This window comes from Sceloporus occidentalis, unplaced genomic scaffold (genome assembly GCF_023333645.1).
Source record: "Sceloporus occidentalis isolate IW3139 unplaced genomic scaffold, rSceOcc1.0.p SCAF_4, whole genome shotgun sequence".
NCBI classification, from domain to species: Eukaryota; Metazoa; Chordata; class Lepidosauria; order Squamata; family Phrynosomatidae; genus Sceloporus; species Sceloporus occidentalis.
Window position 1 is genome coordinate 42,237,945 of NW_028316984.1, and position 26,599 is coordinate 42,264,543.

The 26,599-nt window shown below is 40.0% G+C and overlaps 1 protein-coding gene across 2 annotated transcripts in view; it reads left to right on the top strand.

Moving 5' to 3' along the window:
• Positions 1-1,385: 1,385 nt before the first annotated feature.
• Positions 1,386-26,599, top strand: part of LOC149313812 (putative sodium-coupled neutral amino acid transporter 11) — a 30,970-nt gene continuing 5,756 nt past the window's right edge. For both annotated transcript variants that reach the window (XM_089523302.1, XM_089523304.1), the window contains exons 1-8: positions 1,386-1,520; positions 5,287-5,404; positions 7,741-7,815; positions 11,774-11,908; positions 13,431-13,496; positions 13,970-14,076; positions 15,106-15,185; positions 24,664-24,734. In XM_089523302.1, the coding sequence (XP_089379428.1) occupies positions 1,473-1,520; positions 5,287-5,404; positions 7,741-7,815; positions 11,774-11,908; positions 13,431-13,496; positions 13,970-14,076; positions 15,106-15,185; positions 24,664-24,734 (700 nt within the window). In that variant the 5' untranslated portion in view covers positions 1,386-1,472. The remainder of the gene's footprint in view (positions 1,521-5,286; positions 5,405-7,740; positions 7,816-11,773; positions 11,909-13,430; positions 13,497-13,969; positions 14,077-15,105; positions 15,186-24,663; positions 24,735-26,599) is intronic.

Consider the following 26,599-nt stretch of genomic DNA (forward strand, 5'->3'; position numbering starts at 1 on the left):
CCCCATGATTGCATTTGGACTGACTTCCCATTGCCCAAAATTGCGTGTAGTAGTCTATCACACAATAACGTTAAACCCCATGATTGCGTTCGGATTGCCATTGGATTATACTTCCAATTTCCCTTGTCTGATAAACTCCTCAGCCTGGCATCCTTCCGTAGGTTGCTACAATGAGTATCCAGCTTGTAGGGGCAATTAGCTTACACTTTGTAAACGGCTTAGTACCGTAATGCCATTTTGCCAGGCACAGGGGTACCCATTCCTCATCCTCCCTGCTGTTTCCCAGCCTCTAGTTGTCTGCCCGAGTGAGCTGGAAGCCAGAAAATGGTGCTGGGGAGAAGGAGCCACAGGCACGTGCCTCTGGCTCCTCTTCCTGGCCTTCAGCTGCCTCTCTGAGACAGTTGGAGGCTAGGAAAAGGGCGGGGAGGGGTGACCGGTGCATGCCAGTTACTCCTCCCTAGAGACCTTTCCTGGCCTCCAGCTATCTCCAGAGTGACAGCTGGGGGTCAGAACAGGTCTGGGGGAGACCACTCCTCCTCTCCACGGACCTTTCGTGACCCTCAGCTATCTCTCAGAGGCAGCTGGAGGCTGGGGAAAGGGCAGGGGAGATGTCCTGCCCCAGAGGCCCCTCCTCTGGTGGGCAGAAGTCCCGCCACTGCACAGGGCACACAGCCATGTTGCAGTAGCAACTGAAGGACCTAGAGAGAACACTCCACTAGGCATTTGTAACTCCTCCAGCACAAGTTTATGGCTGACATCTGGTAGGTGTTGACCACAGAGATGCACTGGAGGACCTAGAGATTCCTAGAGAGGTGTCCTCTCAGGTAAAAGAATTAGTGTTTGTGTTACTTGTGGTTTTTCCACATTCTCAGGGGGTCCTGCAACCCTAACCCCAGAGGCTTTGTTCTAGTTGAGAGGACCAGAAATCTGCAGCAGAGAACATCCCAAGTACCTCACTGTACTCCAAATCCCAGGATTCCACAGGATGGAACGATGATCCTTAAAACAGTATCGAACTGTTGTTAATTTTGGTTTTGAAAAGCCTCAAACCAAACCCTCCAATCTGGTGGGAGTCCTGGAAGGCCCAGAGGAGCAAGGGGACCAGGGGCCAAGGAGGAGAAGGCACCACAAAAGGGGGAAAGGGGGCATGACTGGAGGGGGAGGGGGAGGAAGCTCAGCACACTCCAATAAAAAGTCATCTGAGTAAAATAGAAAGCCAGGCTTCCCAGCCTTGGTCCAGGTGGGAAATTCCTGGAAGAGAAGACAGGGGACAGGATGGAGGCCAGGTGTTGGGGAAAGGTAGGCTGCCCTTCCCTCTCCCTCCTCCCGGGGGCGCCAGAGGGTCGCCTTTCTCGCTGCCACTTTCCTCCAAAGAAGGCAAGCCCTGCTGCCTTCTTTCTCCCTCCTCCTCTCCTTTGCTCTCGGGAGGCGACTCTGAGCAGGACTGGCTCCCTCCTGGGCAGCATCCTGAGATGGAGGAGCTGAGGCAGGAGTGCCCTTTGCCCAACGGGGCCCGCCAGGTAAGCCCCCGCGGCGTGCTTTCCTCCCTCCCTGTCTCGCCATGGCATCCCTGCAGCAGGAGTGGCTCCAGTGCTGGACTCCTCCTCTGGAGTCCAGGGTTCGAATCCTGCCCCTTTGCCATGAAGCCCACTGGGTCTCCTTGGGAGAGTCACACTCTCTCGGCCTCAGAAAACAACGCCATCAGGTGGAAAGGACTTGAAGAGCAAGCCTTAGTGATCCCCCTCCCACACACACATAAAAGCCTCTCTTTTTTGGTTATTATCAAAGAAGGAACTATTTTCAAGAGTTTGGGTTTAATTATTAATTTTAAAGTGCATTTTATTGTTAATTTTTAATCATCTTAACTGTATTGTTTTGTTGTTCGTTGTTGTGATTAATTGATTAGGGCAGGTGGGTTTATGGGGCATTGTATTTTATTGTCTTTTAAAGTGTTTTAATATTGTTGTAAGCCGCCGCGACCTCATTGCAGAGGCAGGGTATAAATAAATGTATGATTGTTGTTGCTGTTGTTTTTAAAATTGTATATTTATGTATTTTAAGATTTTGTATGGTTTTTAAATTGTATTGTTTTATACTTGTGCGTCACTTCGAGTCCCTGTATTGGGAGAAAGGCAGGATATAAGAAAATAATAATAATAATAATAATAATAATAATAATATGCCAAGGGGTCTTGTAACACTTTTGAGACTAATATCTGAAAGGAAGAAGTTGTCAGAATGAGCTTTCCTATTAGACTCACTTGAGCCAACTTCCCAAAATAATGCATCTGAGGAAGGAGGCTCAAGTCTAGGAAAGCTCGTGCTTCTGTTGTTGTTGTTGTTGTTGTTGTTGTTGTGTGCCTTCAGGTCTTTTCCTTTATGGCAACCCTAAGGTGACCCTATCCTGGGGTATTCTTGGCAAGCTTTGTTGAGAGGAGGTTTGCCATTGCCTTCCCCTGAGGCTGAGAGAGTGTGACTTGCCCAAGGCCACCCAGTGGGTTTCATAGCCAAGCAGACAATCAAACCCTTGTCTCCAGAGTCGCAAACCACTACCCCTAAAGCGCATGCTCCCAATTTCTTTCTTGCAGTTAGTTTCAAAGGTGCTACCAGATCCCTTGGCATATAGAGTTTAATTCTGTAATAATCTGATTCTGTTTTAGTGTTCCCTCTTGGGATGTTTTTAATTGTACTATTCTTTTAAATGATGAGCCCCTTGGAGTCCCAATTTTTTTTTGTAGGGGGGAAGCAGGATATAGTATAAATGTAACAACAACAACAACTCCAAATGCATATGAGGAAGTACACTTTAGTCTAGGAAAGCTCATGCTGCCAATTTCTTTCTTTCAGTTAGGAGTTTATCACACGGGAGGAATTTCTCTTAATTTCGAATGAAAAGAAAGTGGGGCCAGAACGCATTCACGTGAATTTGCTAGTTCAGTGAATTTACATGAATTCGAATTGCATTCAAACTGACTTCCCATTGCCCAAAAATAGCTTGTATTGCCCGAAATTGCATGTGATCACCTCTCACGCAATAATGTGAAACCCCATGATTGCGTTCGGACTGACTTCCCATTCCCCAAAATTGCGTGTGGTAGTCTATCACACAATAACATTAAACCCCATGATTGCGTTTGGATTGCCATTGGATTATCCTTTCAATTTCCCTTGTCTGATAACATCCTTAGTCTCAAAGGTGCTTCACGATCTCTCTACTATGGCCATTGTTCCCTTCTTGTACTGTCATTCCCATAATCCCCCTCCAGTGGCTATACTTACTAGTGCTGATGTTAGTTTTAGGCCCCAAATATGTGGAAAGAAATACGATAAAGGGTTAGATCCCATTTGATCTTGGAAGCTAAGCAAGGCACACACACATACACACTGGTTGCCAACTCCTTATAGGTGGTTGAAGTCTTCCCCAATGTGGAGACCCAAAGACCATAAAGATCTGGGATGAAGTGTGGCATGGGGGACGGGGGACCCTCCAGAGCCGCAGGATTAGTTGGGCAATTTGGAGAGACCTCTCAGGAATAGCAGCTGACATGATCATGAGTTCAGCATCACAGAAAGCCAGAGCTTGGAAAGGAAAAGGCCAGTAATTGGCCTCAAGGAATGAGGAAAATATGTTAGTTAGCCAGCTCTGAACATTGTGTCACATATGTAGTTTAGATATACACCAGTCAGAGATGATACTGTTATAAGTATCATAATTTTGCCCTGTGGAATTCTGGGATTTGTAGTTGTTGCTACAGATTTCTGGTCATCTCAGTTACAACACTAGAAGTGTCTAACAGATAATTCTAAGTACCTTAATAGGCTACAGATCTCACAATTCCACAGAATCAAGCCATGATAGTTTATCAGTGTTATCAGACTGATATACAGGCATATCTCAGTTCACTACGGCCCATTACAGACAGGCAAAATGTGGCGTGGTGGCGGCGGTACTAGGGTTAGGGAGCACGCACCATGCAGACACTCCCTAACCCTAGTACGTACTAGCGGCATCAAAATGGCAGCACCCTGTCTACATGGGTGCTGCCATTATGATGTGACAGGTGCATAGCGTCCGCATGTCGCGTTGCGGGTTCTTTTTCCGCCGGCAGGAAGCTTCACCGTTTCGCGGCTGAGGCTTCCCTCCGGCAGAAATCCAGGTGCTGGCAGACCACCCTTTTTGGGTGGTCTGTTCCCCGCCAAAGCTTCTTTTCCAAAGGCTTTTTGCTTTCCTCTCCTGAGTCTAGCTGGAAGGGTTTTCTAAAAATACAGTTAGCAGCATTAAGAGGGTGGTTAAGAAGAGCTGGAGAAAGACAGAATTTTTTTTAATGTTGAGTTACAATAGTACATCTGGAGTAAATAATGTGATAAATTTGTTTGAGCTGGGAAAGAGTGAGATTCTACTCTAGCCAGTCCTACTGTACCTGTGTATGTAACTATAAGAGACAAGGATAACAGCAGCAGTTCCAGAATCCTTTCCTGCACATGTGTGAAGACCAGCTATTCATAGCATGTTCAAAAAGCATCACCTAGTTTGTCCACAAAATGGCTAACATAAGAAAAGCAGAGCCTTGTGAAAGAAACAGTTATTCTGGGTGCATTGTTGGAAGAAGCCTTCAAGTGATCTCTAAGAATAAAGAGGAAAAAATGGAACAACCAAATCATGTAGGCCTTACATATGTAAAGAACAGTGTGACCCAAGGTTTACCTGACCAGGGTATTTAATTTCTCACATAGATATTGCTAGTTTGTGATAAAAAGTTTGCTGAAACGTATTGAACTGCTCTTTTTTCTTGTGGTGAAGGAACCTATTGCCACTCTTGATTGTTATCCATACTGTATTTTACTATTCATATACTATGTTTTCCTATCTACAGTAGACTTGCAACACAGTCATATGCATGTTTACTCAGAAGTAAGTCCTGCTATGTTCAATAATTTTACTCACTCATAAAAAGATTTGGGATAGCAGTCTTAAAGCATCCCATCAGTACACAGGGAAGCAGTTACAGTTTTATTTAGATTTCCACAACACTTAAATCTTTCCTGGTGTTAATTGAAATTTTAATATAATTTCTAATCCTCATAGTTATTTAGACAGTTAACTAAGTTGACTGTCTGCGGTTTCACTCAATCTCCGAGAGTTCATCTGTTTCCGAAAAGACCCTCCACATTTGGAACGTCATCAATTTTCGGCTTGTTAAACTATAAGGATGGGCAACCTGATTTTGTGTATATGTATGCATGAATGTATTATTCTTTTATAACACTATTATTTTATTGAACTAGGAGGAAACAGATGAAAGGACAAACCTGATTTGTAAACTGAGGCATAAACAAGGAACTAGCAATCTTTCGTCAGCTACTTTCAATGTTATTAACTCTATCATAGGATCTGGTATGATAGGTAAATATTTTCATTTCATTGTTTTGTCATTTATTATTATTTTTTAGTTACAAATGATGTTATATTATAAAACCAGGAAGATCTATTAAAATATTTTAAATTGTCCACCATGATAAATAAATTCTAGGTAGATTATAAAAAGATATGACTTTTAAAAATTGTAGTAGACATGACAGTTTTCATCAGAGTGGATTGTCATGGATACCTGTTCATAGAAAGAAGGAAGGAAGAGGGAGAAAAAAAATGTGTCAGTACCTTTAAGACCAGTTGATTTTTATTTTTTCATGAGCTTTTATGAATATAAACTTACTTCTTCATACATGTCCTGCATTGGAAGAAGTGGGTTTATATTCATGAAAATCCATGCAGAATAAAATAAAAACCAGTTAGTCTTAAAGATGCTGCCACATTTGTTTTCTTTGCTTTCTCCTCCCTCTTCTTTCCTCCTTTTTAATTCTGCAAGAGATTAACACAGCTATTTCTTTGAAAACTAATCATAGAAAGTTATGACACAACCTAAAACAAGCCTAATCGAATTATTTTGCTTGGAAGATACTTAACCAGGCAGAATGGCTCAGTGAACTCTTCAGTTTACTACATGGGACATTTCAGGAAATCAGAATGAGATCACACTTTCCTTTGGGAACTGTGGGCTTTCCTTCTTCTTTGTGTTTTCTTGCTCCTCCTCTCCCTCCATCCATCCATGAAAATCAGAGGAGGGAGATCTTACTGTAGCTATGTTGTCTAGCTGTTTGGAGCTTTGTTTTCAGACACAGTTTGGATTCTCTCCAAAAGGGAATATGGACACATGTTTGAGGACATGTTTGCTTCCTAAGGGTGCATGCTATGTAGACTGAAACCCCCCACAGTGTACAGAGTGGAGAACACCCTTGGCTGTGAAACACCCACTGTATCAATTTATCCATCAATAGATGTTTGGCTTATACAAATTTGGGGAGACAAGGTAGAAAGTAAATCTTTTTATTGTGCTCAAATCTGGTTTGATTTGGTGGCTTAAATTCAGTTCTAGTTTCACCTGGAGGAGATGAAGTGAATCAGTTAGATTTATGTGAGTGCTGACTTAGCATTCACTGATTAAGAAGTCAATTGTTTTGCTCTTGCATTTGGATTGATGCCCTAATATGCTTCCTGGTGATTAGTAATTTATCTTATTTATTTATTCTACTTTTAAACTTTCCCCTAACAAAACTGTTATATTACACCAGTAATGCAATGGAATGATCACTAAGGAAGCAGAATACAAATTGAGTCTCCCTTATCCAGAATTTCAAAATACAAAATATTCCAAAAATCAAACCTTTTTTCATGTGTGGCTGAGATAGTGACACCTTTGCTTTCTGATGATTCAGTGTACACAAACATTTTGTTTCACACACGGAAGTATTAAAAAAAATACTGTATAAAATTACTTCCAGGCTATGTGTATATGAAACATCAATGAATTTTATGTTTAGATCTGGGTTTCCATCTCCAAGATATATTACTATGTATGTATATGCCAATACAGGTATTCCAAAATCTGGGAGAAAAAATGTGAAATCCCAGACACCTCTAGTCCTAAACATTTCAGACAAGGGTTACTCAACCTGTATAATGCCAGGATAAAACCAGCAACATAGGAAATGGAGAGAAAACTGGCAGACATAGAAAAGTGCAACTTTTAGTTCTTAATATGTCTGAGAAAATACAGAAGTTTTCAGCATAGAACATATGTATGTGTCAGCTGAGTCACTAAGCAGAGGGCATTTTGCGGATTGTCCTGTAGTCTTCTGCCCCTTCCCATTTGGTGGGAAGAAGACCTCAGGTAATGCCTTAGTACTTCCTAAGGAAACATTTGTTCTTGATCCTTTTTTAAAAAAACATTAAAATTCCTTTTAAAATTTTGATATGTGGTCCCCTCCGGCTCATCCAGAAATCAGATCAAGGACTCAAGCTAGTTCTCCTGCCTTCAAAATAGAATATATCTCAGTTTATCCTGAAATTCCATATCATAATTAAAGCTTGACTCACTCCCACTCTGACAAATTGGAGCAAAAGTGGGTCAGTTCCTTTCCCCCCATCCTTGTGAGCACTCAAACTCCAGACGGGGTTTGTGGCTAATACCATTTTATCTGCAGAACAAATCTAAACTGGAGAAGAACTTGAGAGTCATGACGGAAGTTTATTGTAATATTTGCTTATCTCTTGACAGATAATTACTTATCCCATTTCTCTGATTTTGGATATTAAATAGTGGATTTTTGTATGGTTTTCATTAATAAGTAGCAGAAAACTGGAATTGGTCCAATCACACTGTCCTTGTTTTGTGCTTGCAGGGCTCCCCTATTCGTTGAAGCAAGCTGGCTTTCCATTAGGAATAATGCTGCTATTGGGTGTTGCATATATCACAGGTATGACTTAAAGAGCTGTGGTTATTAGAACATGGCTGCATCCACACATCAGAAATAATCCAGTCTGACACTGCTGGAAGTCCTATGGCTCAATGGTATGAAATCCTGGGATTTGTAGTTTATTGTGGCAGTAGAGCTCTCTGACAGAGAAGGCTAGATATCTCACAAAACTATAGTTCTCTGGATTCCATAGCATTGAACCATGACAGTTAAAGTGGTGTCAAACTGGATTATTTCTGCAGATGCATTTCATATTTTCAAAATGCAGTAGATCTAGGCATTAAGATCTATGGCTGTGTAAAATGTCTTCATTTGTTTTTCTGAGATAACCTTGGAAGTTAGGATGTTGTACTATGCTGGCTGTTCTTCTGTAAAGGATAGTAGAATATAATGAGATGTACATTTAATTTTTTTTAACAAATTGCTTCATTTTTGTGTCTGCCAGTTCTAATGAAAAATCCCCATCGATCATGCATATATTCCATTTGCTTTAGGAGGATTTAATATTCTTTTTACCACTGTAAACAAAAGTTTAAAGCCATATGAAACTAGATTTACCTATGCAGCTTAATTTTCTCTGTGTTCTTGCCTATGTGTATGTATGAGCTAATCAGACTAGGGCTGTGTCTGCACTGCAAAATTAATGCAAGTTGACATCACTTTAATTGCCATAGCTCACTGTTACGGAATTTTGAAATTTGTAGTTGTAAGATATTTAGCCCTCTCTCTCAGAGTGCTCTGATGCCACAACAAACTAAAAATCCCAGGATTTCTTAGGATGGAGCCATGGCAATTAAAGTGATACCAAACTGCATTAATTCTGCAGTGTAGCTAAAGTCTAGGACTATGGGAACTGCATCTTAAAATCCCCATTAATCCATGCTGCCTGCAGGCCAGATGTTTCTTGAAGGAATAACCTACTGGCCTAGCAATAAAACTGTTCCATAATATTCTCCTGCCTGGGGCAAAAGACAAGGTAGTGTCCCATACTCCATTCCATGTACAGAAGTTTACTAGACTACCAGATGAATATATTTCAATTATTTATGTTGAGCTAGAATCCCCACTAAATGCCAGAAGAGCCCACTGGATCTCTTCCTGCAGGCCTATCCACCCAATCTGCTATAAGAGAGTTATAAATATCCCACCTCTATTTGTAAAGATATGTATTTTAAATGATGATTTAGTCTATATATTGTATTGATAGTGGCTTTACTATTTTATTGAGTGTATTTTATATGAAATTGTAGTTTTTATCTTGTAATGTTGTTTCTATTGTTGTAATCCTGCCTCAATCTGCAGGAAGAGGCGGGAAATATAAATAAAAATTATTATTATTATTATTATTATTATTATTATTATTATTATTATTTGAGGGCAACAAGATGATTTAAGGCTTACAACTCTGTTTTCAAACAATGGGAACTTGAATAGAAGGTAAAGACCATAATCACTGCCTTGCTCTAGCTGCTGCCAAACTGCAGAATAAATGCAATTAGACACTGCTTTAACTGTCATAGCTCAGTCCTATGGAATCCTGGGATTTGTAGTTTGTTGTGGCACCAGAGTTCTCTCACAGAGAAGGCTAAATATCTCACAAACCTACGAATCCCAGGCTTCCGTAGCATTGAGCCATGGCAGTTAAAACTAATGGCATTAATTCTTCAATGTAGGCGCAGTCTCTGTTTAAAGCTAAGGCTGGCTCTGCTTGGTAGTTTTATGGTCCAGTGGAACTACCCTTTTCTGACTTGAAAAAATAAAGATATTTCTCTAGTTAAAGGTTTTTTTTAATGTAGAATGTAAATCACTCTGAATCCCATTTTGGGAGAAAAGTGGCATATAAATCAGATAGATAGATAGATAGATAGATAGATAGATAGATAGATAGATAGCACAGAATGAACTCAGGCTTGCTAGAGAGGTTAAGAACAATACAAAGGGCTTTTTTGGATATGTCCGCAGCAAAAGGAAGAAGGAAACGGTAGGGCCACTGCGTGGAGAAGATGGCAAAATGCTAACAGAAGACAGAGAAAAGGCAGAATTACTCAACACCTTCTTTGCCTCAGTCTTCTCAGAAAAGGAAAAGGGTGCTCTCAACCTGAGGATAATGGAGCAGAAGACAGAATAGGGGAGTTTCAGTACAGAATAAGTAAGGAGATAGTACAGGAATACCTTGTTAATCTAAACGAATATAAATCTCCAGGACCAGATGAACTACAGCCAAGGGTATTAAAAGAACTGGCAAAAGTAATATTGGAGCCATTGGCAATAATCTTTGAGAACTCCTGGAGAACAGGAGAAGTCCCAGCAGACTGGAGGAGGGCAAATGTCCCCATCTTCAAAAAGGGGAAAAGAGAGAATCCAAACAATTATCGACCAGTTAGTCTGAAATCAATACCAGGAAAGATTCTAGAGCAGATCATTAAAAAGAAGGTCTATGCACATCTAGAAGGCAATTCCATAATCACAAAAAGTCAACATGGGTTTCAGAGAAACAAATCATGCCAGACAAATCTGATCTCTTTCTTTGATAAAATTACTAGCTTGGTAGATGAAGGGAATGCTGTGGATATCGTATATCTTGATTTCAGTAAGGCTTTTGACAAATCCATGACATTCTTGTAAACAAGTTTGTAAAAAGTGGGATAGACAAGGCAACTGTTACATGGATTTGTAATTGGTTGACTGACCGAATGCAAAGGGTGCTCAACAATGGCTCCTTTTCATCCTGGAGAGAAGTGACCAGTGGGGTCCCACAGGGCTCTGTACTGGGCCCAGTGCTATTCAACATCTTTATCAATGACTTGGATGACAGAATTGGGAGCATTCTTATCAAATTTGCAGATGATACCAAATTAGGAGCAGTAGCTAACACTCCAGAGGACAGGATCAACATTCAAGATGACCTGAATAAACTAGAAAGTTGGGCCACAGCTAGCAAAATGAACTTCAACAGGGAGAAATGCAAGGTACTGCACTTAGGGCAGAAAAATAAAATGCACAGATATAGGATGGGAGACACATGGCTGAATGAGACTATGTGTGAAAGGGATCTGGTAGTCCAAGTAGACCACAAGCTGAACGTGAGTGAACAGTGTGATGCAGCAGCTAAAAAGGCCAATGCAATTTTAGGCTGCATCAGTAAAAGTATCGTATCTAGATCAAGGGAAGTAATAGTGCCACTCTATTCTGCTTTGGTCAGGCCCCACCTGGAATATTGTGTCCAGTTCTGGGTGCCACAATTCAAAAAGGATGTTGAAAAACTGGAACATGTCCAAAGGAGGGCAAGTAAAATGGTGAAAGGTCTAGAAATCATGTCCTATGAGGAACGACTTAAGGAGCTGGGGATGTTTAGCCTGGAGAAGAGAAGGTTAAGAGGTGATATGATAGCCCTGTTTAAATACTTGAAGGGATGCCATACTGAGGAGGGAGCTGACTTGTTTTCACTTGCTCCAGAGACTAGGACCCGGAACAATGGATGCAAGCTACAAGAAAAGAGATTCCACCTCAACATTAGGAAGAACTTCCTGACAGTAAGGGCTGTCCGACAGTGGAACACACTCCCTCGGAGTGTAGTGGAGTCTCCTTCCTTGGAGGTCTTTAAACAGAGGCTAGATGGCCATCTGTCGGGGATGATTTGATTTGGATTTCCTGCATGGCAGGGGGTTGGACTAGATGGCCCTTGCGGTCTCTTCCAACTCTATGTTTCTATGATTCTAGATAGACAGATGCAGCATTGATTCCACTGAATGTATGGCTGTTGTTGTGAGTTACCAATATTTTTTTTAAACTTCCCCTGATTTTTGTATAAAATTCTTTCCTACTATTGTTATTCTAGGTTTCCAGTCCTTATTCATTTTGATAATTTCTCTTTAATGTCATTCAAAATAATTTCGCCAAGAAAATTATACTAAGTAAAACATTTTAATAGAATGTGCATATTTTTATTCCATACCAGATTATTCTATTATTCTGTTGATTAAAGGAGGGAAGCTGTCTGGAACCAACAGCTATCAAGCGCTGGTCAATAAAACATATGGTTTTGTGGGACACCTAATTCTCTCAGCTCTCCAGTTTTTATATCCCTTTATTGGTAAGAGGATATTATAAAGGAATAACTAACAATAATTTTGTATTACATAATGAAGAATATTAGATGCTAAAATTGTTTCAGAATTTGTGGCTATCTGAAACCAGTTTATTCTCCCCATTGTGCCCTAACAAAAAGGGGATTCAGATGAATCCTTGCCCCCTATATACTGAAAGAATTGTAAGGGGAACCCCAGGACCCAACCCATCCTTCCCCTTTTTGTAGAGGGGCCATACTTCAATATAATGTAAAGTTCCTTCTCATGTGCAGATGATGGGTGGATGGGTGTAGCCACTGGGCAGTTCAGCAGAGGAAAAGAGGCAACTCACATATTTCCTCTCATACACTCTGTAAATCATCCCACTGTCTCACCTTTGAAGAGGTCTGATGAATTTGAAGTTTGGCTAATTATTTTGTGACATTTTGGTTGGTCTAATCAACGTGTTGTCCAACTGATTATTTTGACATTTTTTATTAGGGGACCGCTTATCAGAGATAAGTGTTTCTGGATAAGAAATCTTCTAGTCCTGAATAATAGTTTATAGTTTGTTTAATGATGGAGTTCAGTATCCAAGGCTGAATTCTTGGGATCTATTTTTTTAATGTTTGAAATTTCATGATTTGGGTAGAGAATACCAGAAACCTTAACAGGAATAGCTGTCTTTACCACAGAATACAGCAGCATGAAGGAATTGACTATTTGGATGACTTTTTTTTCATGACTACTGCAAAAAAAAAAATGTATTGAAATAGTTTTTTTCCCATTTATGAAAAACGGAAAGTGTCATCTGGAAATCTAAAGACCTGCTGGATAAATTTAGGATTTATCTTTAGGAGTGAGATTCTGTGCATCTTTACTTAGAATGTGGTCCTACTGAGTTCAGTGAGGGCTTACACTAGAGTAAAATGTTCAAATAGTTGCAAACCCAAAGTAACGTACTTAAAATAAATTGCATGTTCAAAGAAGGTAGGGTTTGCTGCGGATAACATTTTTGTCAAGTTATGGTTACCATTTGTTACTCTGTAAAATTAATATATTGTCCACATTCATAAATTACATCATGTACACATTTCTGTCTTTATGAACAGCCTAAACCCCCAAATACAGGATTTAATTATTTTTTTGGCATCTCATTCAGTGTTTATACAAGGAAAAGCTTTCCAGTCCTTAAAGAGGAGACATCCTTTACAAAAAGAGACACCTCCTAGCCATATAAAGGGCACACTTTCTGGTCTTCAAATAAAGGATATCCCTCATGATAAGGGACACCTGGCAACTGTACCTTAACAAAAATCTTATCTGCAGGAAACCCTACCTTCTTTGAACATTCAATTTATTTTAAGTACATTAAAATATTTATGGTTTTTTTTTCTCCTTTAAATGTACGTTAAATCCCATTTCTCAGTTGGATTCCTCTAGTATGATAAGGTCCTTTCTCATTCAAAGTGTTGTCATAAAGTGAAGCCAACTTGATGCCAAATAACTTTTTCAAAATATTATTGATCAATCCCTTTTCCTTTAAAGCCATGATCAGCTACAACATTATAACAGGAGATACTTTGACAAAAGTTTTCCAAAGAATTCCTGGAGGTGAGTCTATAATATTTTTTGTTTCTTAGGATAGAAAAAAGTAATTGATTGCATAACTAAATGTATGGCTGTTTCTCATAGCTTGCAGTCAATTTTAACTATACGTGATTCTCTTGTCCAAAATCACATTTTGCCCCTGGAGAGAATGGAGCACAACAGTGAATGGGTAGGTAGGGCTCTGCTGTGCTGAGAGATTCTGTTCCATCAGTGGAGAGAAGGAGTTGGCCTTCACTTTTAACATATTCTTTGTGGAATTTATTTTGTCATAATTTTGTGATGAATGCTGTTGGCTCTATTGATAGACCCCTAACCATTACCTTCTCCCTCTCTATTTTTCCTAGCTTCATGAAAAGGTTCTTGAGCACAGCGTGCACACACACATATAGAAGTATCTTATATAGTGAGAAATCCACCATCAGTTTCTTATTAAAATATGCATGTTAATTCTTCCTCTCTTTCATTTTTTTAAACAGTTGATCAAGATAATTTCTTCTTTGGTCGCCATGTCATTATTCTCTGTGCTACCATCATCTTCACGCTTCCTCTTTCTCTTTATCAAAATATATCAAAACTGGGAAAGGTAAATCCATTATTGAAATGAACGTAATTTAGATAGTGGGTTAATAACTCTTGACCTTAAATGATGTTTGAGTTGAAGCTTTATTGGACACATGGAATAGATATATTGTATGTTGCTGGTATGATAAAACTTCCTGGGTAGGAAGAGCCTAATGATAAAAGACATATATGGTGTGGTTGTATTGTTAAGCTCAGAATGTTTGGGGCAGTCCAGTGCTGGATAGGTTTTCTGCCTTATCTCTGTTGCTGTGACTGTGGCCTTTTGACCTCTGCCTACACCAATGCTGGCACTGCTGGCACTGTTATGCTGGCCAACTGGATTGTGGCCGTAAATATGCCACTGTTAGGTAAATTGTCACAGTTACACCTTCCAGTACCATAGAAGGATTTATACCATGGGTGGGCAAAATGGGTGGTCTGAGTCCCCAGGAAGGCCTATAAGACTGTTCTTACACCCCCTCAACAGACTCTCTAGAACACTCTTTCACCTTTTGAATATATTCATCTTTTAAATATGTTCCAGCTCCCTTGCCACTTTTGAGTTTTTCTTTTAATTTTTTCTTTACTTTTTTTGCTCCCCCCCCCCCCCCTTTTTCGGCATTCTGTGAAGCAGAACACTGTCCTAGATTTGTTACAGTTATCCAACCCCTGATTTAAGTATAGAAAATTTTGAGCTTTCATGTATGCAGGTTTGTAATGCAGCATGATACTTTGTTGTCTTTTCCTTATTGAAGTATGTTAACTGGAAGGCTCAAGCACAAAATTGCACCAATACAAATAATCCAGTAATTAATATTTTAAAAAACCTATATGTTATGTTCCATTTTTTTGTGGTTTGCCTTTCTTACTCTGTGTTTGAAATGCAAATATTTATTTAATTATACAGTATTATGCTGTCCTTACAGTAAGCCATGAATGTTCTCTCTCTCTCTCTCTCTCTCTCTCTCTTCTTTGAAAAACAAAATTATGTTTTTGAACATTCTGACCACTAGCTGGTAAAAACAGATTATCTTTTTATCATTATCCACAGGTATCATTTATCTCTCTGATTTTAACAGTCATCATTCTGGTGGTTGGGATTATAAGGGCAATTACATTCAGTGGACATGTGTAAGTAGTCTTGTAATTTTTGGTTCTTCAGAAACTCTGTGAAGCACAGTACTGAAAAATGATACATTTGGAAGACAGAAGTGGGTCAAGTGTAACTATGGCCACATGCACCCGCTTTTGACAGGCATTTTTGTGGACTGTGAAATTACACTTCCAATTTTATTTATTTATTTATTTATTTATTTATTTGCATTGGGGAAAAAATTCAGCCCCTAGAAACCTCCACAAACAGTATTTTTTTCAGTAGCCCTCCTAAAGTCCTATTCCAACCCCCCACAAAACCAGATCTCAAGGCTCACTTTTTACAGTGATGATGATAGGCATTTTCTGGGCTAGTCTAGTGTGTGATGTGCCCTGGAGTAGAAAACATGCCCCTGGGCCCCTGGAACTTGTTTGTTCTTCTGCTAAGAAATCTGAATGAGATTTGAGAGCAATGTCACTTCTTATGTTTTCCTTACATACTTCTCTTGTCCCTGGCTCTCCTGTGGTGAAACATGTTCTGCAGGGTAAATACCACCCACAGAAAAATCCTATCAGCTGTCTCCAGCTTGAAAGTAGATACAGAATCTCTTCCCTGGATTGTGCACATCCATGTGCTCTGTTGCACACTACTGATGAGAAGTTGCTGTCCAGATATTATGCATTCTCTAAGAGAGGTTAGAAAATCTACAGCTCTTTCTTCCCAGCTCAGAACCATTTTTTAAAAATTGTGTATATGTGTATTTGCACACATGCACATATATACACAGACTTTTAAAAGACTGAGAGCTTCCTACTTAACAACACTTTAGCAGAGGAGTGCTCCTGGAGCTGTCTGAGCCTTGCTTGCGGAATCAGATAAGTCTAACCCAGACTAATGAGTGGATTGAAATGACAACATATAAACTTCTCTGAATGTGACAGTATCGGTCCTGGCTCAAACTGTGATAACATGAATATTTTAAAATGCCTCTGTAAATATGTGAATAATTAGAGAGAACATCTGTGTCCCCTTCCAAAAAAGATTGGTGCAGAAAGGGAAACTTTTGGCAACACACTGGTTGCTGAGGAAGGGACTTGGGTTATGTTTTAATATTATAATTTGCTTGATTGTGTCTTAATGTTAAAGCTTACTGTGCTTCTGTGTGTAGTTTTTTTTAAATCTTGTGAGTAGACTTGATACTCACAAGGGAGTATCAAGGGAAAGCCAATGAAATAATGCATGAATGACACTTAATCACATATAAAAGAATGCATGTGAAACTGGAACAAAATAGTTATTAATACCAAGACTGCAATTCCCAGAGCTTCCAAGGGGTTGTCTACACTATTAAAAAAATTCACACTCACAGTGAATTGGCAGTGATCCTGGCATACAATACTTTTTCCATTCAGGGTGAGTGCTGGGCTTTGAGGTGCTTGAGGGCTTTAATCTGAGAAAAAAGTATCTCCGTTTTCTCTGGACTTGCCATGGAAATTTGGAATAACAAATATGTGGCTGGTGGATTTGCATTTTCAGCAAAGGGAGGAACTTGTGGTGGGTGGAGGGTGGCAGAAAGGGGATGTTGGTTAAATAGTCATTCCTGCCAGGAAGTAACAATTCCTAAGAGACTCTGGGATGTTTGATCAGACAGGTCACCATTTTTAAATGCATTTGTGTGTACTGGATACCAGTATATCTACTTGGTTGTATCTGTGAAAATGCATATGTTCACATGCTTGACAGACACAGGAAAAATGAATAAAGTTGAGTGAGTGCAGATGTGTGGCCAAAAATAATTTGGGGAAACCAGCTTGTGTGCTGCCGTTTTACTATGAAGCAACCTTGGAATAGAGGAACATGTGACCACTTAAGTAGAGCTTGCCACAGTTTGTCTTGATGTCCTGGACATGTCACTGTGAATCTGGGAAATCTGGATTTTACAGTAAGTAGGCTGGGCTCCAGCCAGCATTGCCACTGCCATGCCAGCTGAGAGATTCTGAGAGTTGTTTTGAAAAGGTAGTGGAGGTATTGTCTAAACACGAGTTATACTCAATGGGGTTCCAGCCAAAACACATCATGCATGATTACACATATATATTACACAGGTAGCAGAAATCACACCAGTAACTGTAGATCTGAAGATGAAAACAACTGGCTGATGTGGCTGAATAGGATTTATGCCTTGTGAGTAACTGTCTCGTTGTTCTGTGAAATAGATCTTAATGGAAGAAGTATTATGGTCTAATTGAGATGTAGTCCCAAACCATACTTTTGTGCTGTATGAATGAGTCTTCAAGGAACAGATTTGCTTACTCTCTGCTCAATTTCTCTCCATCTCTCATCTGTAGTTATTTCTTCTCTCTTTTCCTAATTTCAGACACAGTTTGCCATTTTTCCATGCTGGAAAAATATGATTAGTGCTTGTGCTAGAAACCAAGATCAAATCATAATTTTCAAGTCAGGCACAATTTCTGGTGTGTCTCATACCAGAAAAGGAGGAATAATAATAATAATAATAATAATAATAATAATAATAATAAACCTTTATTTATAAAGCGCTGTAAATTACACAGCGCTGTACATACACTCTTTTTAATTAGACGGTTCCCTGCCCTCAGGCTTACAATCTAAAAAGACATGACATAAAAGGAGAAGGGAAAGGTGGTGGGGCTAGTAGGCTAATACATATAAAGTACATAGCAATACAGGATATGGTTTGATAAAACAGGCACCAAAAGAACATCAAATAGCAAGCGACAATTATGCAATGCCTGGGAATGCTTCTCTGAACAGGATGGTCTTCAACTCCGTTTTGAAGCTGGTTAAAGAAGTGATGGCTCTTGCTCGCGGGGGAAGAAGGTTCCAGGAGTGAGGGGCAGCGAGTGAAAAGGGGCGAATCCGAGATGGGGCAGAGGAAATACTGGGCTGGGACAGCCGACTTTGACTACCAGAACGGAGGGCCTGAGTGGGAAGGTGAGGAGAAAGAAGGTCTGATAAATAAGGAGGGGCCAGCCCATGGAGGGCTTTAAACGTCGACAGCAGGAGCTTATACTGAATGCGGAAAGGGAGGGGGAGCCAGTGAAGGGATGCCAACACAGGAGAGATGTGGTCAGAGTGGTGGGTGGAAGTGATAATGCGTGCAGCTGAATGCTGGACAGAGATTAAAGGACGGAGGTGAGAAAGAGGAAGCCCAGCCAGGAGGACTTACAGTAATCAAGTCGTGAGACCACTAGGGCATGGACCAGGATCTTGGCAGTAGAGGTGGAGAGATAAGGTCGGATTTTGGCAATATTGTACAAAAAGAATGGAACTACCATGTACCAGAAAAGCAATCATGCAAAGCCAAAGTTCCTTCAAACTTCATTCATGTAGTGCTTAAACTTGGCTTCGGATTATTCCACAGTGTTTTCCCATATTGACTAACATTTGGGGGAAAAAATACTTTTAGGGGATTACATCCGTCAGTGCCCCTGAACTCAGAACTTTTCTAAGTGTTTATACCCTCCAGTGGAAAGGATGAGGCATAGTGAGTAAAATTAGACTTCAGTGTTTAATCCTCAAACATTCCTAAGAAATGGCAGTCAGCAGGAACATTGGAAAATATAGCTTACGATTTCTGGGTTATCTTGACCTGAGTTTTCTAAAGATTAGACATTTTGAAATGTTGTTAACTTCGCCACAGGGCTCTTGTGGGACCAGACTGCATACTGGTGCAGGCTGGCTTTTTTGTGGTTTCCACAATGGCTGAATGAGCAAACACACAGTTGAACTGATCATTTTCTCTCTTAGTTCTACTGCCTGGTAACTAGCTACATTTTAAAAAATGTACCCACTAGCAGCAGGTGACGCTTATTTAATCTTTAGAAGTGAGACCCTTTTAGAAGGGTGAGCAGTGCATGAAATAATTTCATGGCTTAAGAATAAAATGATGAATGATTATTTTCAAAAAGGATGCCATGGTGATATGAGGTGGCAGAAGGGCCTCGGATGTGCTGCCTGTGATGCACCTGTGCTGCAGAAACCTTATGTGGGTTGTGTGCCTTCAAGTCATTTCTGACTTACGGTGACCCTAAGGTGACCTTTTCATGGGGTTTTCATGGCAAGATTTGTTCAGAAGTGGTTTGCCAATACCTTCCCCTGAGGCTGAGAGCACATGAAGAAACCTTACTGTGCTTGTGACAGATAGTCTTTCAATCTTACTGTTCTTTAAGGTACGCTCCTTCCCCATTCTGCCCCATTGCCTTGTTGCCCAGCAAGAAATGTGCTTTCCAGCTTGCCTTGATGGGAAACTCTGTTCTGTCCTTAAATGTATCTCAAGGGGCAGGGGGTGATCACTATGCTCACAGCTCCTCCTCTGGATAATGGATAATTTTTGGTTTTCTAGATATTGTCGACTGCAACTCCCATCAGCCCTAGCCAGCCTAGCTAATGATGAGGAAAGCTTGCAAACTGCAATCGAGCAACATTTGAAGGGCTGCACTTTCCCCACTCATGGCAAAACTGGAATGACTCCAGAACTCACCTTTTGTGGAGAGAGGAGGCAGCATGAAGTGTAAAAAGCTGCCCCCCCTCCCCATTTCAGAGTGCTGTATGAATCATGCATCTCACCAACTCATGATACATTTTGAGACAGGGTGCTAGTTCAGGTGTGAGAGAGCCCTGGCTGTGGACATTTCAGCAGAAGTGGAGTTTCAGAACCATAAGTTAGAGCAGCTCTGGACTTTGGAGTAAATCTTAGGAAGTGAACAGAAAAAACCAGGAAATAGGGGTGTGCTTCTCCTTAGCACCAGAATGTAGCCAAGGGAGAGGATGCATGAGTGCTTTCCTTCTTCTTTGGTACTGTTGCCCAAGAAAGAGGCATTTTTCTCAGTCAAGACTGATTTTCCTTTGAGGCACTGGGAATGGCAGGCACAGAAATGTCACACTGCAGCTAAACAGGCTGCACCCTAATGTTCTCCCTCCTGTATGTCTATATCTTTCTTAAGACTGTGGGATTTAACCTCCACTAGATACCATCTAACTCATAACTTTATCATTGACTAGGCTGATTCCATATAGATATTTCTGAACAGAAATGTCTAGCAATATAAGGCATTTGAAAACTCCACAGCAACCTTAAAATGATACAAAAGCACCCCTCTTGTGGCAGCCTACCCAAATTGCAGGAGAGCTGGAACATGACTTTGAATTCACCTTGATATCCATATCCATCGCCTTTAGTGATTTATAGGGCCTTTTTACATTCTTCACAGCATCTGCTCATATTGGTGTTTCCAATAAAATAGGCTGCCAGGAGCCATTTATAGTTGAAATGGGTGCAAAACACATCAGATTAACACAGATCCCCACACCATTGTATAGGATATATTTTACCTGTATCCCCCAGAAAATAATTCCAGGCATTGAGACAAATGTCTCATTCTGGTGTAATGCTGCTTTGCTTGGTTTGGAGTGAAATGAACAGTGAGCTTGTGCAGCTACAACAAACTTAGCAGCTGGAGTGCTCCCTTTTCACCTAGCCTTTATCTACTCTTGTATCCCTCTAGTCCAGTGCTCAAACTACTACACCATAATGTCTCTCACAAATTAGAATACCTTACATGAATAGAATAATTTGGATAATTACAATAATAAACTGCCAAGATTTGAGGAAGTGCAAAGCCCCAAAATGCAACAGGAGTCAGCCAGAGCAGTAAAAGTGGAATAACAGCATTGTAAGAGGGTAGAGTAGTAATGTGGTACATCACACTGGCTCTAGTCACTAGTCATTCATAGTAAAGACTAATAGAGTAGCCCCTTGGTGTCAGCTGTGGTTTGGTTCCAGGACCTACTGTGGATACCAAAATCCATGGGTACACAAGTCCCCTTATATACTGTGGCATAGTAAAATGGCATCCCTTATCTGAAATGGCAAAGTTAAGGTTTGCTCTTTTGAAATTTTAAAAAATATATATTTTCAAGCCATGGATGGTTGACTCCATGGATGAAGAATCCATGGATACAGAGGGCCAACTGTATTATGTTTTGGAATAGATGTCTGGTAGATGAGGGTTCAAATCCCCACTCAGACATGGAACCCCACTGGGTGAGCTTGGGCAAGTCACACTCTCCTGGCCTTAGAGGAAGGTGAGAACCAACCTCCACTGAATAAATCTTGTCAAAAAAATAAAATCTTTAGAATAGGTTTCCATAACTCCACCACAAAACCTGAAGGCACATAGCAATAGCAAAAGACTAACAACAGACATAAAAACCCATAATCCAAATAGCAAAAAATACAATGTTTGTTATCCGAAACTTAATGTTTCTGTCAGCTACCATCATTCCACCAGTCTTTTCCAACCTGGCATCTTCCATATGATTTGGATAACTCCCATCTGCTGTATGTAGCATTAGTGGTGAAGAAGAGCTGAAAATCCAAATTTTAAAAGTCTGCTTTAAAGTTTGATAGGCACCTTTAGCAACAAAAACAAGTTGGAGTCTGGCCAGGTCTCCCAAGACAGACAGCTAGATGATGTTTCGACACCATTAGCAACATAAGTTGTCTTTGTAGCTCAAGTTACTCATGTTTGAGTGGTGCTTTTCTTTATTATGATCAGTGACTATATAAACAGTGCTAAGTATGGTTCCTTGAAAACTGACTGGGTGAAAATTAGAACTTTTTTCAGACTAAACAGATAAGCCATGAGCATTGATATGAACAATACTTTTTAAAATAATTCAAAGATTAATATGTGTGTGTGTGTCTGGGGTGTGTGTGCTTAATTCCTTCTGTGCTAAAGCACTTAATTTCCACCTCCTTTACATTTCTATTGTCTTTCAAGAGGAAATGAACCTTTTTTTTTTAAGGATACAGGCTTAGCATGTTATGAACAGAATGTTATCCTGCTTGTGTTGGGAACAAACATAAGTGTGTTCTTGTAAATTTTACCCACCTACTCACAACTATTTTGCAGATGGGCCAATGAGTCATCCGATGAAGAGACTCAATCAGAGAGGTCACAGGAATAGATTTGCAGGAGTTAAGCAGAGTAGTGGAGGACAGGGGGTCTTGGAGATGTCTCATCCACAGGGTCACCATGAATCAGGGTTGACTTGAAGGCAGTTAACAACACATCCTGTACTCCTTGTACATGGGAGCAAGTCCCATTGAACTGAACAAAGCTTACTCCTTAGTAGACGTGTATGGTGTTATGCAACAATGAAAATTATGGATGCATTTTCTTGCAAGTGGACTGGAATGAATTCTAGCATAATTCCTATTCATAACTGGGGACTTTTAAAAAAACAACAACTCAGTACTTCTGAAGTTTGAGCAAGTGATAAATGAAATAGAAAGGCTTACAAGAAATGGTGAGGATCATAAAGCACTAAGTTCCGTTAACCAAGGTCAACAGTGCTGTGGAAAAGCTAACATATTAGTGGCACTGAGAAGAGAAAGAGACAGATAGCTGTGTACATTCCTTTGGGCAACCATGACAGTTCTCAGTTGCTTTTCAGGTTGCTAAGATATCTGAGAGCTGAGACAGCAGGTGGCAGCAACAGCCTCTGTTACGAAGAGGAATGCTGACTGTCAGTATTCTGCCTCTAGCAGTTTTTCATTCCATTTTTTAAAATGCAGACCTTATTAAATGTGATTGTACACCTGCTGAACTCACTCACTGCTTCAACCTTGCTACTTGCTACTCACATTAATTTACTGTTTATTTCTTGAAACATACTACTTGCTATCTGTATAATTTATTTACTACTTCAACTTTACTACCAGTAGAATTCATTCACTTCTTAATACTTGCATCATCCCACTTACTAGTTGTAAAATTCACTTGCTGCTCAGTATTTGAAACTTAAGTAGTAAACAGTAAATGAATTGTCCAGATAGTAAATAGGAGGTTTTAAGTAGTAAGTAGCAAGTGAATTTTATTCTTTACTACCTGCAGAATTTACTTGCTACCTTAGTTTGTTGTTGTGTGCCTTCCTTTTCTGATTTATGATGACTCCAGGGCAAATCTATCACAAGGTTTTCTTGACAAGATTTGTTCAGAGGGATTTACCTTTGTCTCCCTCTGAGGCTGAGAAAGTGAGATTTGCCTAATCACCCAGCAGGTTCCTATGACAGTGCAAGGATTCAAATCCTGGTCTCCAGAGTCATAATTCCAGTGCTCAGACCACTATATCACACTGGCTCTCTTGCTGGTTAGTACTTGGAACTTAATAAACAGTAAGTCAAGGTGATACATAAATACTTTAAATAAATAATAAGTTCTGATGGTAAGTAAGTAAAGAACAGGAAAGAATGGAAACATTCAATAAAGATATTACAGTATTTCTCTAATAGGCCAATGAATATTGGCCAGAAAATATTACTATGGCCTTCTTCAAGGGCTGCTGAAAGGTATGGAAGGACAACACATATGCACTAACAATTATAGAGAGATAAAATGTAAAAATATGTATGTGCATTTGTGCTTATATTGAATTTGAATATAAAATGTATCAAATAAGAAATAATATGTTAAATTATGTCTATAATTCTCTGAAGATGCCAGCCACAGATGTTGGTGAAATGTCAGGAATAAACTCTTCTAGAACATGGCCACATAGCCGAAAAACCCACAAAAAACTATGGATGCCAGCCATGAAAGCCTTCGACTTCACATATGTCTATAATTGTTTATTGATTGCAGACAATGCAAAAGAATGTATTTTTTTAAAAGGTGATTTTTAGTTACAAGCACAGTTGTGGTGTTTGTTGTGTATCAGGCCGCTACTCAAACATGGAATTTTACAGAGTCCAGAATTTGCTTTCTACTTATAACCCTCCACGGCACCTCAAAAGCCCATCAAGGAAGGAAAATTGGCATAGCTTCACAAGGTATATCTGGAAGCACCTACAATCTCAGAAAATAAACTCATAACTGAGGAAATCTATATTTTAAAAGATTAATGATGTGTGTACTTTGTTGTTGTGTGACTTGTTAGTATTAAAGGTGTGGGACTCAGCAGAGCAAGCCATTTTGAAGACCGCCATCTTCTGCATGTTGACCCTTATGTCTGTGCTTGCTAGTGCTTAATTGTAAGTAAGGTTGTGCAGGGTTTCAGCCAGAGAAGTCCAGGGAATAAATGTTAATTTGAGGGTTTGCTACTACATCCCACCTGGAATTGGATAGCACTGTTGATCTGACCCACCCCACATGTGATGCTGAGGATAGATGCTCCCACAGAGTGCCTGGAGCAGGTCTATCTAGCACAGAAAGAAACAGAAACCTACACAAGAGGAACAATCTAGTTATGCTGTAGCTAAATCATTGTAACTTTAGTTAGCAACAGCACACTTTCAGTTGTTTGCTAGGGCAGGAGTAAAAGTATTTTCATGCTCCATTGTATACTGATCACTACATCCTCCATACATTGATGTTCTAAATGGTGCAGTTCCCATTGTTTACATTTATTGACAAGTTCTAACAACCACTAATGGGGAATGTGAAAACCTCTCAACATATTTTTCTCTTGCAGATCCCAAACAGAAAATCCCTGGGTGTTTGCAAGACCAAATGCCATACAAGCCATTGGAGTGATGTCGTTTGGTATGCCCCATGCTTTACACAACATAGTTTCTGAATCTGCAGTGCATGAAACATCCTGAGATTCCTTTTGCATTAATGCGGTGCTGATATGTCTTACTTTGCCCCCAAAATGTTTTAGTATTCATTGAAACATATGTGGCATTTCTAAGATGGCTCAGTTGCCATCTGTGATAGAACAATCCTAGATTGTTTAGGGACACATTAAAAAAAACAAAAGAAAGAAAATCCAACAACTTAGATTCAATGACTTTTCTCTTGTGATCCATAAGGAACCGTTTCTTCTTGATGCACTTCCATGTCGTAACTGATTGTACAATGTATTTGGAGTGAACAAAGGTGTGCGTGCGCGCACGTGCGCGCCTTCGAACTGCCTATCAATTTATGGAGATCCCATACATTTTATGGAGGTTTTTAAGGCAAGGAATACTCAAGGGTGGTTTTGAATACAGAGGACATATCCTATCATCCAGGAGGCAGTTTGATTAGTATGATGGTTTAGGAGGAATTCTTTAGAGAAATGCAAAAGGGCATTCTTGATTCTACAAGCTATCAAAGCCCTTCCACTTTATTGTGTCTCGATATAAATGGGGAAGGTATTCTTGCACCAGTGAAGGCAAATAATTCTTTCCTCAAGGAAGGAGTTGGTATTTCACAATGAAAGCCACAAACTGTGTTGAAGAAGCCACATTTCCAAAGTTCAGATCAGGGATGGGAATCATGTGGCCCTTCAGACATTGTTGGACTGCAAGACCCATCATGTTACCCCATTAGCTGTACTCGCTAGCGTTGCTAAGATTTATAACCCAATAACATGTAGAGCATTGCATGATTCCCATCTCTGGTTTGGATCACTATCCCCCTGAACCTGGTGTAGCTTATTCTGCCCTTGTGTTAGCAGACATGAAAGATACAATCCAAGCACTGTGTGGGTCAAAGTAGACATTATGGGAAAGATACAGCTGCCACAGATTTGGCTCCCATTTCTACTGAGACTTAGTAGACCTTACCTTGGTCATGATACTGTATAATGTGTTTTCCTGCCCTTGACTAATATGGGATAAGAGTAGGGAGCAAAGATTGACATAAGACTAGGACAGATAAGCCAACAAGATTTTACAGGGAAGGAAGGGAAAACTAAGTACTCTGGTTTCTCTTGAGCTTACTTGCGGGAGCATCTTCTTCCCTATAATCCACCCCACACACTCTGGTCCTCTGGGGAGAATTTACTGCAGCCAAGGAAGACCAAGCTGGCTGCAGTCTCCCAGAGGACCTTCTCATCAGATGCTCCTAAGGTATGGAATTACTTGCCAGAGGAGATCCGTCATATCACTACTCTTGACACCTTTAAAAGGGCTGTCAAGATGGATCTCTTCTGGCAGGCCTTCCCAAACTGACCTCTGCTACCCCACCACCTGTTATTTGGCATCAATTGTTTCCTCCTTTCCATAGACAGCCTCTCTTCAAATCCATTTTAAATCCATTTTTAATCTATTTTAATTCAGGTTTTATTGTTATTGCTTTTGTTTGGGCATGGGGATAGGGATTATGTTTTATTGATGTTATGCAGACTATGTTTTATTATGTAATTTTAATGTATTTTATTGTGTTTGTAACCCACCTCGATCCATAGGGAGAGGTGACAAATAAATTATCATCATTATCATCAAATGTGTGGCTGCTGTTTTCCATAATAGTCAAGAGCTTAGCGTAACATCTAGTTTGCCCAAAGCACTTCCAATTTTGATGGTGGATTAATAAACATGTACATAACTAAAAATCAAATATGTTTGTGTATGTGCATATTTTTACTCCATCCTTTAGTTAAAATGTTTCCCAGGATAGCTTAAAAGATCAGAACCCTCAGG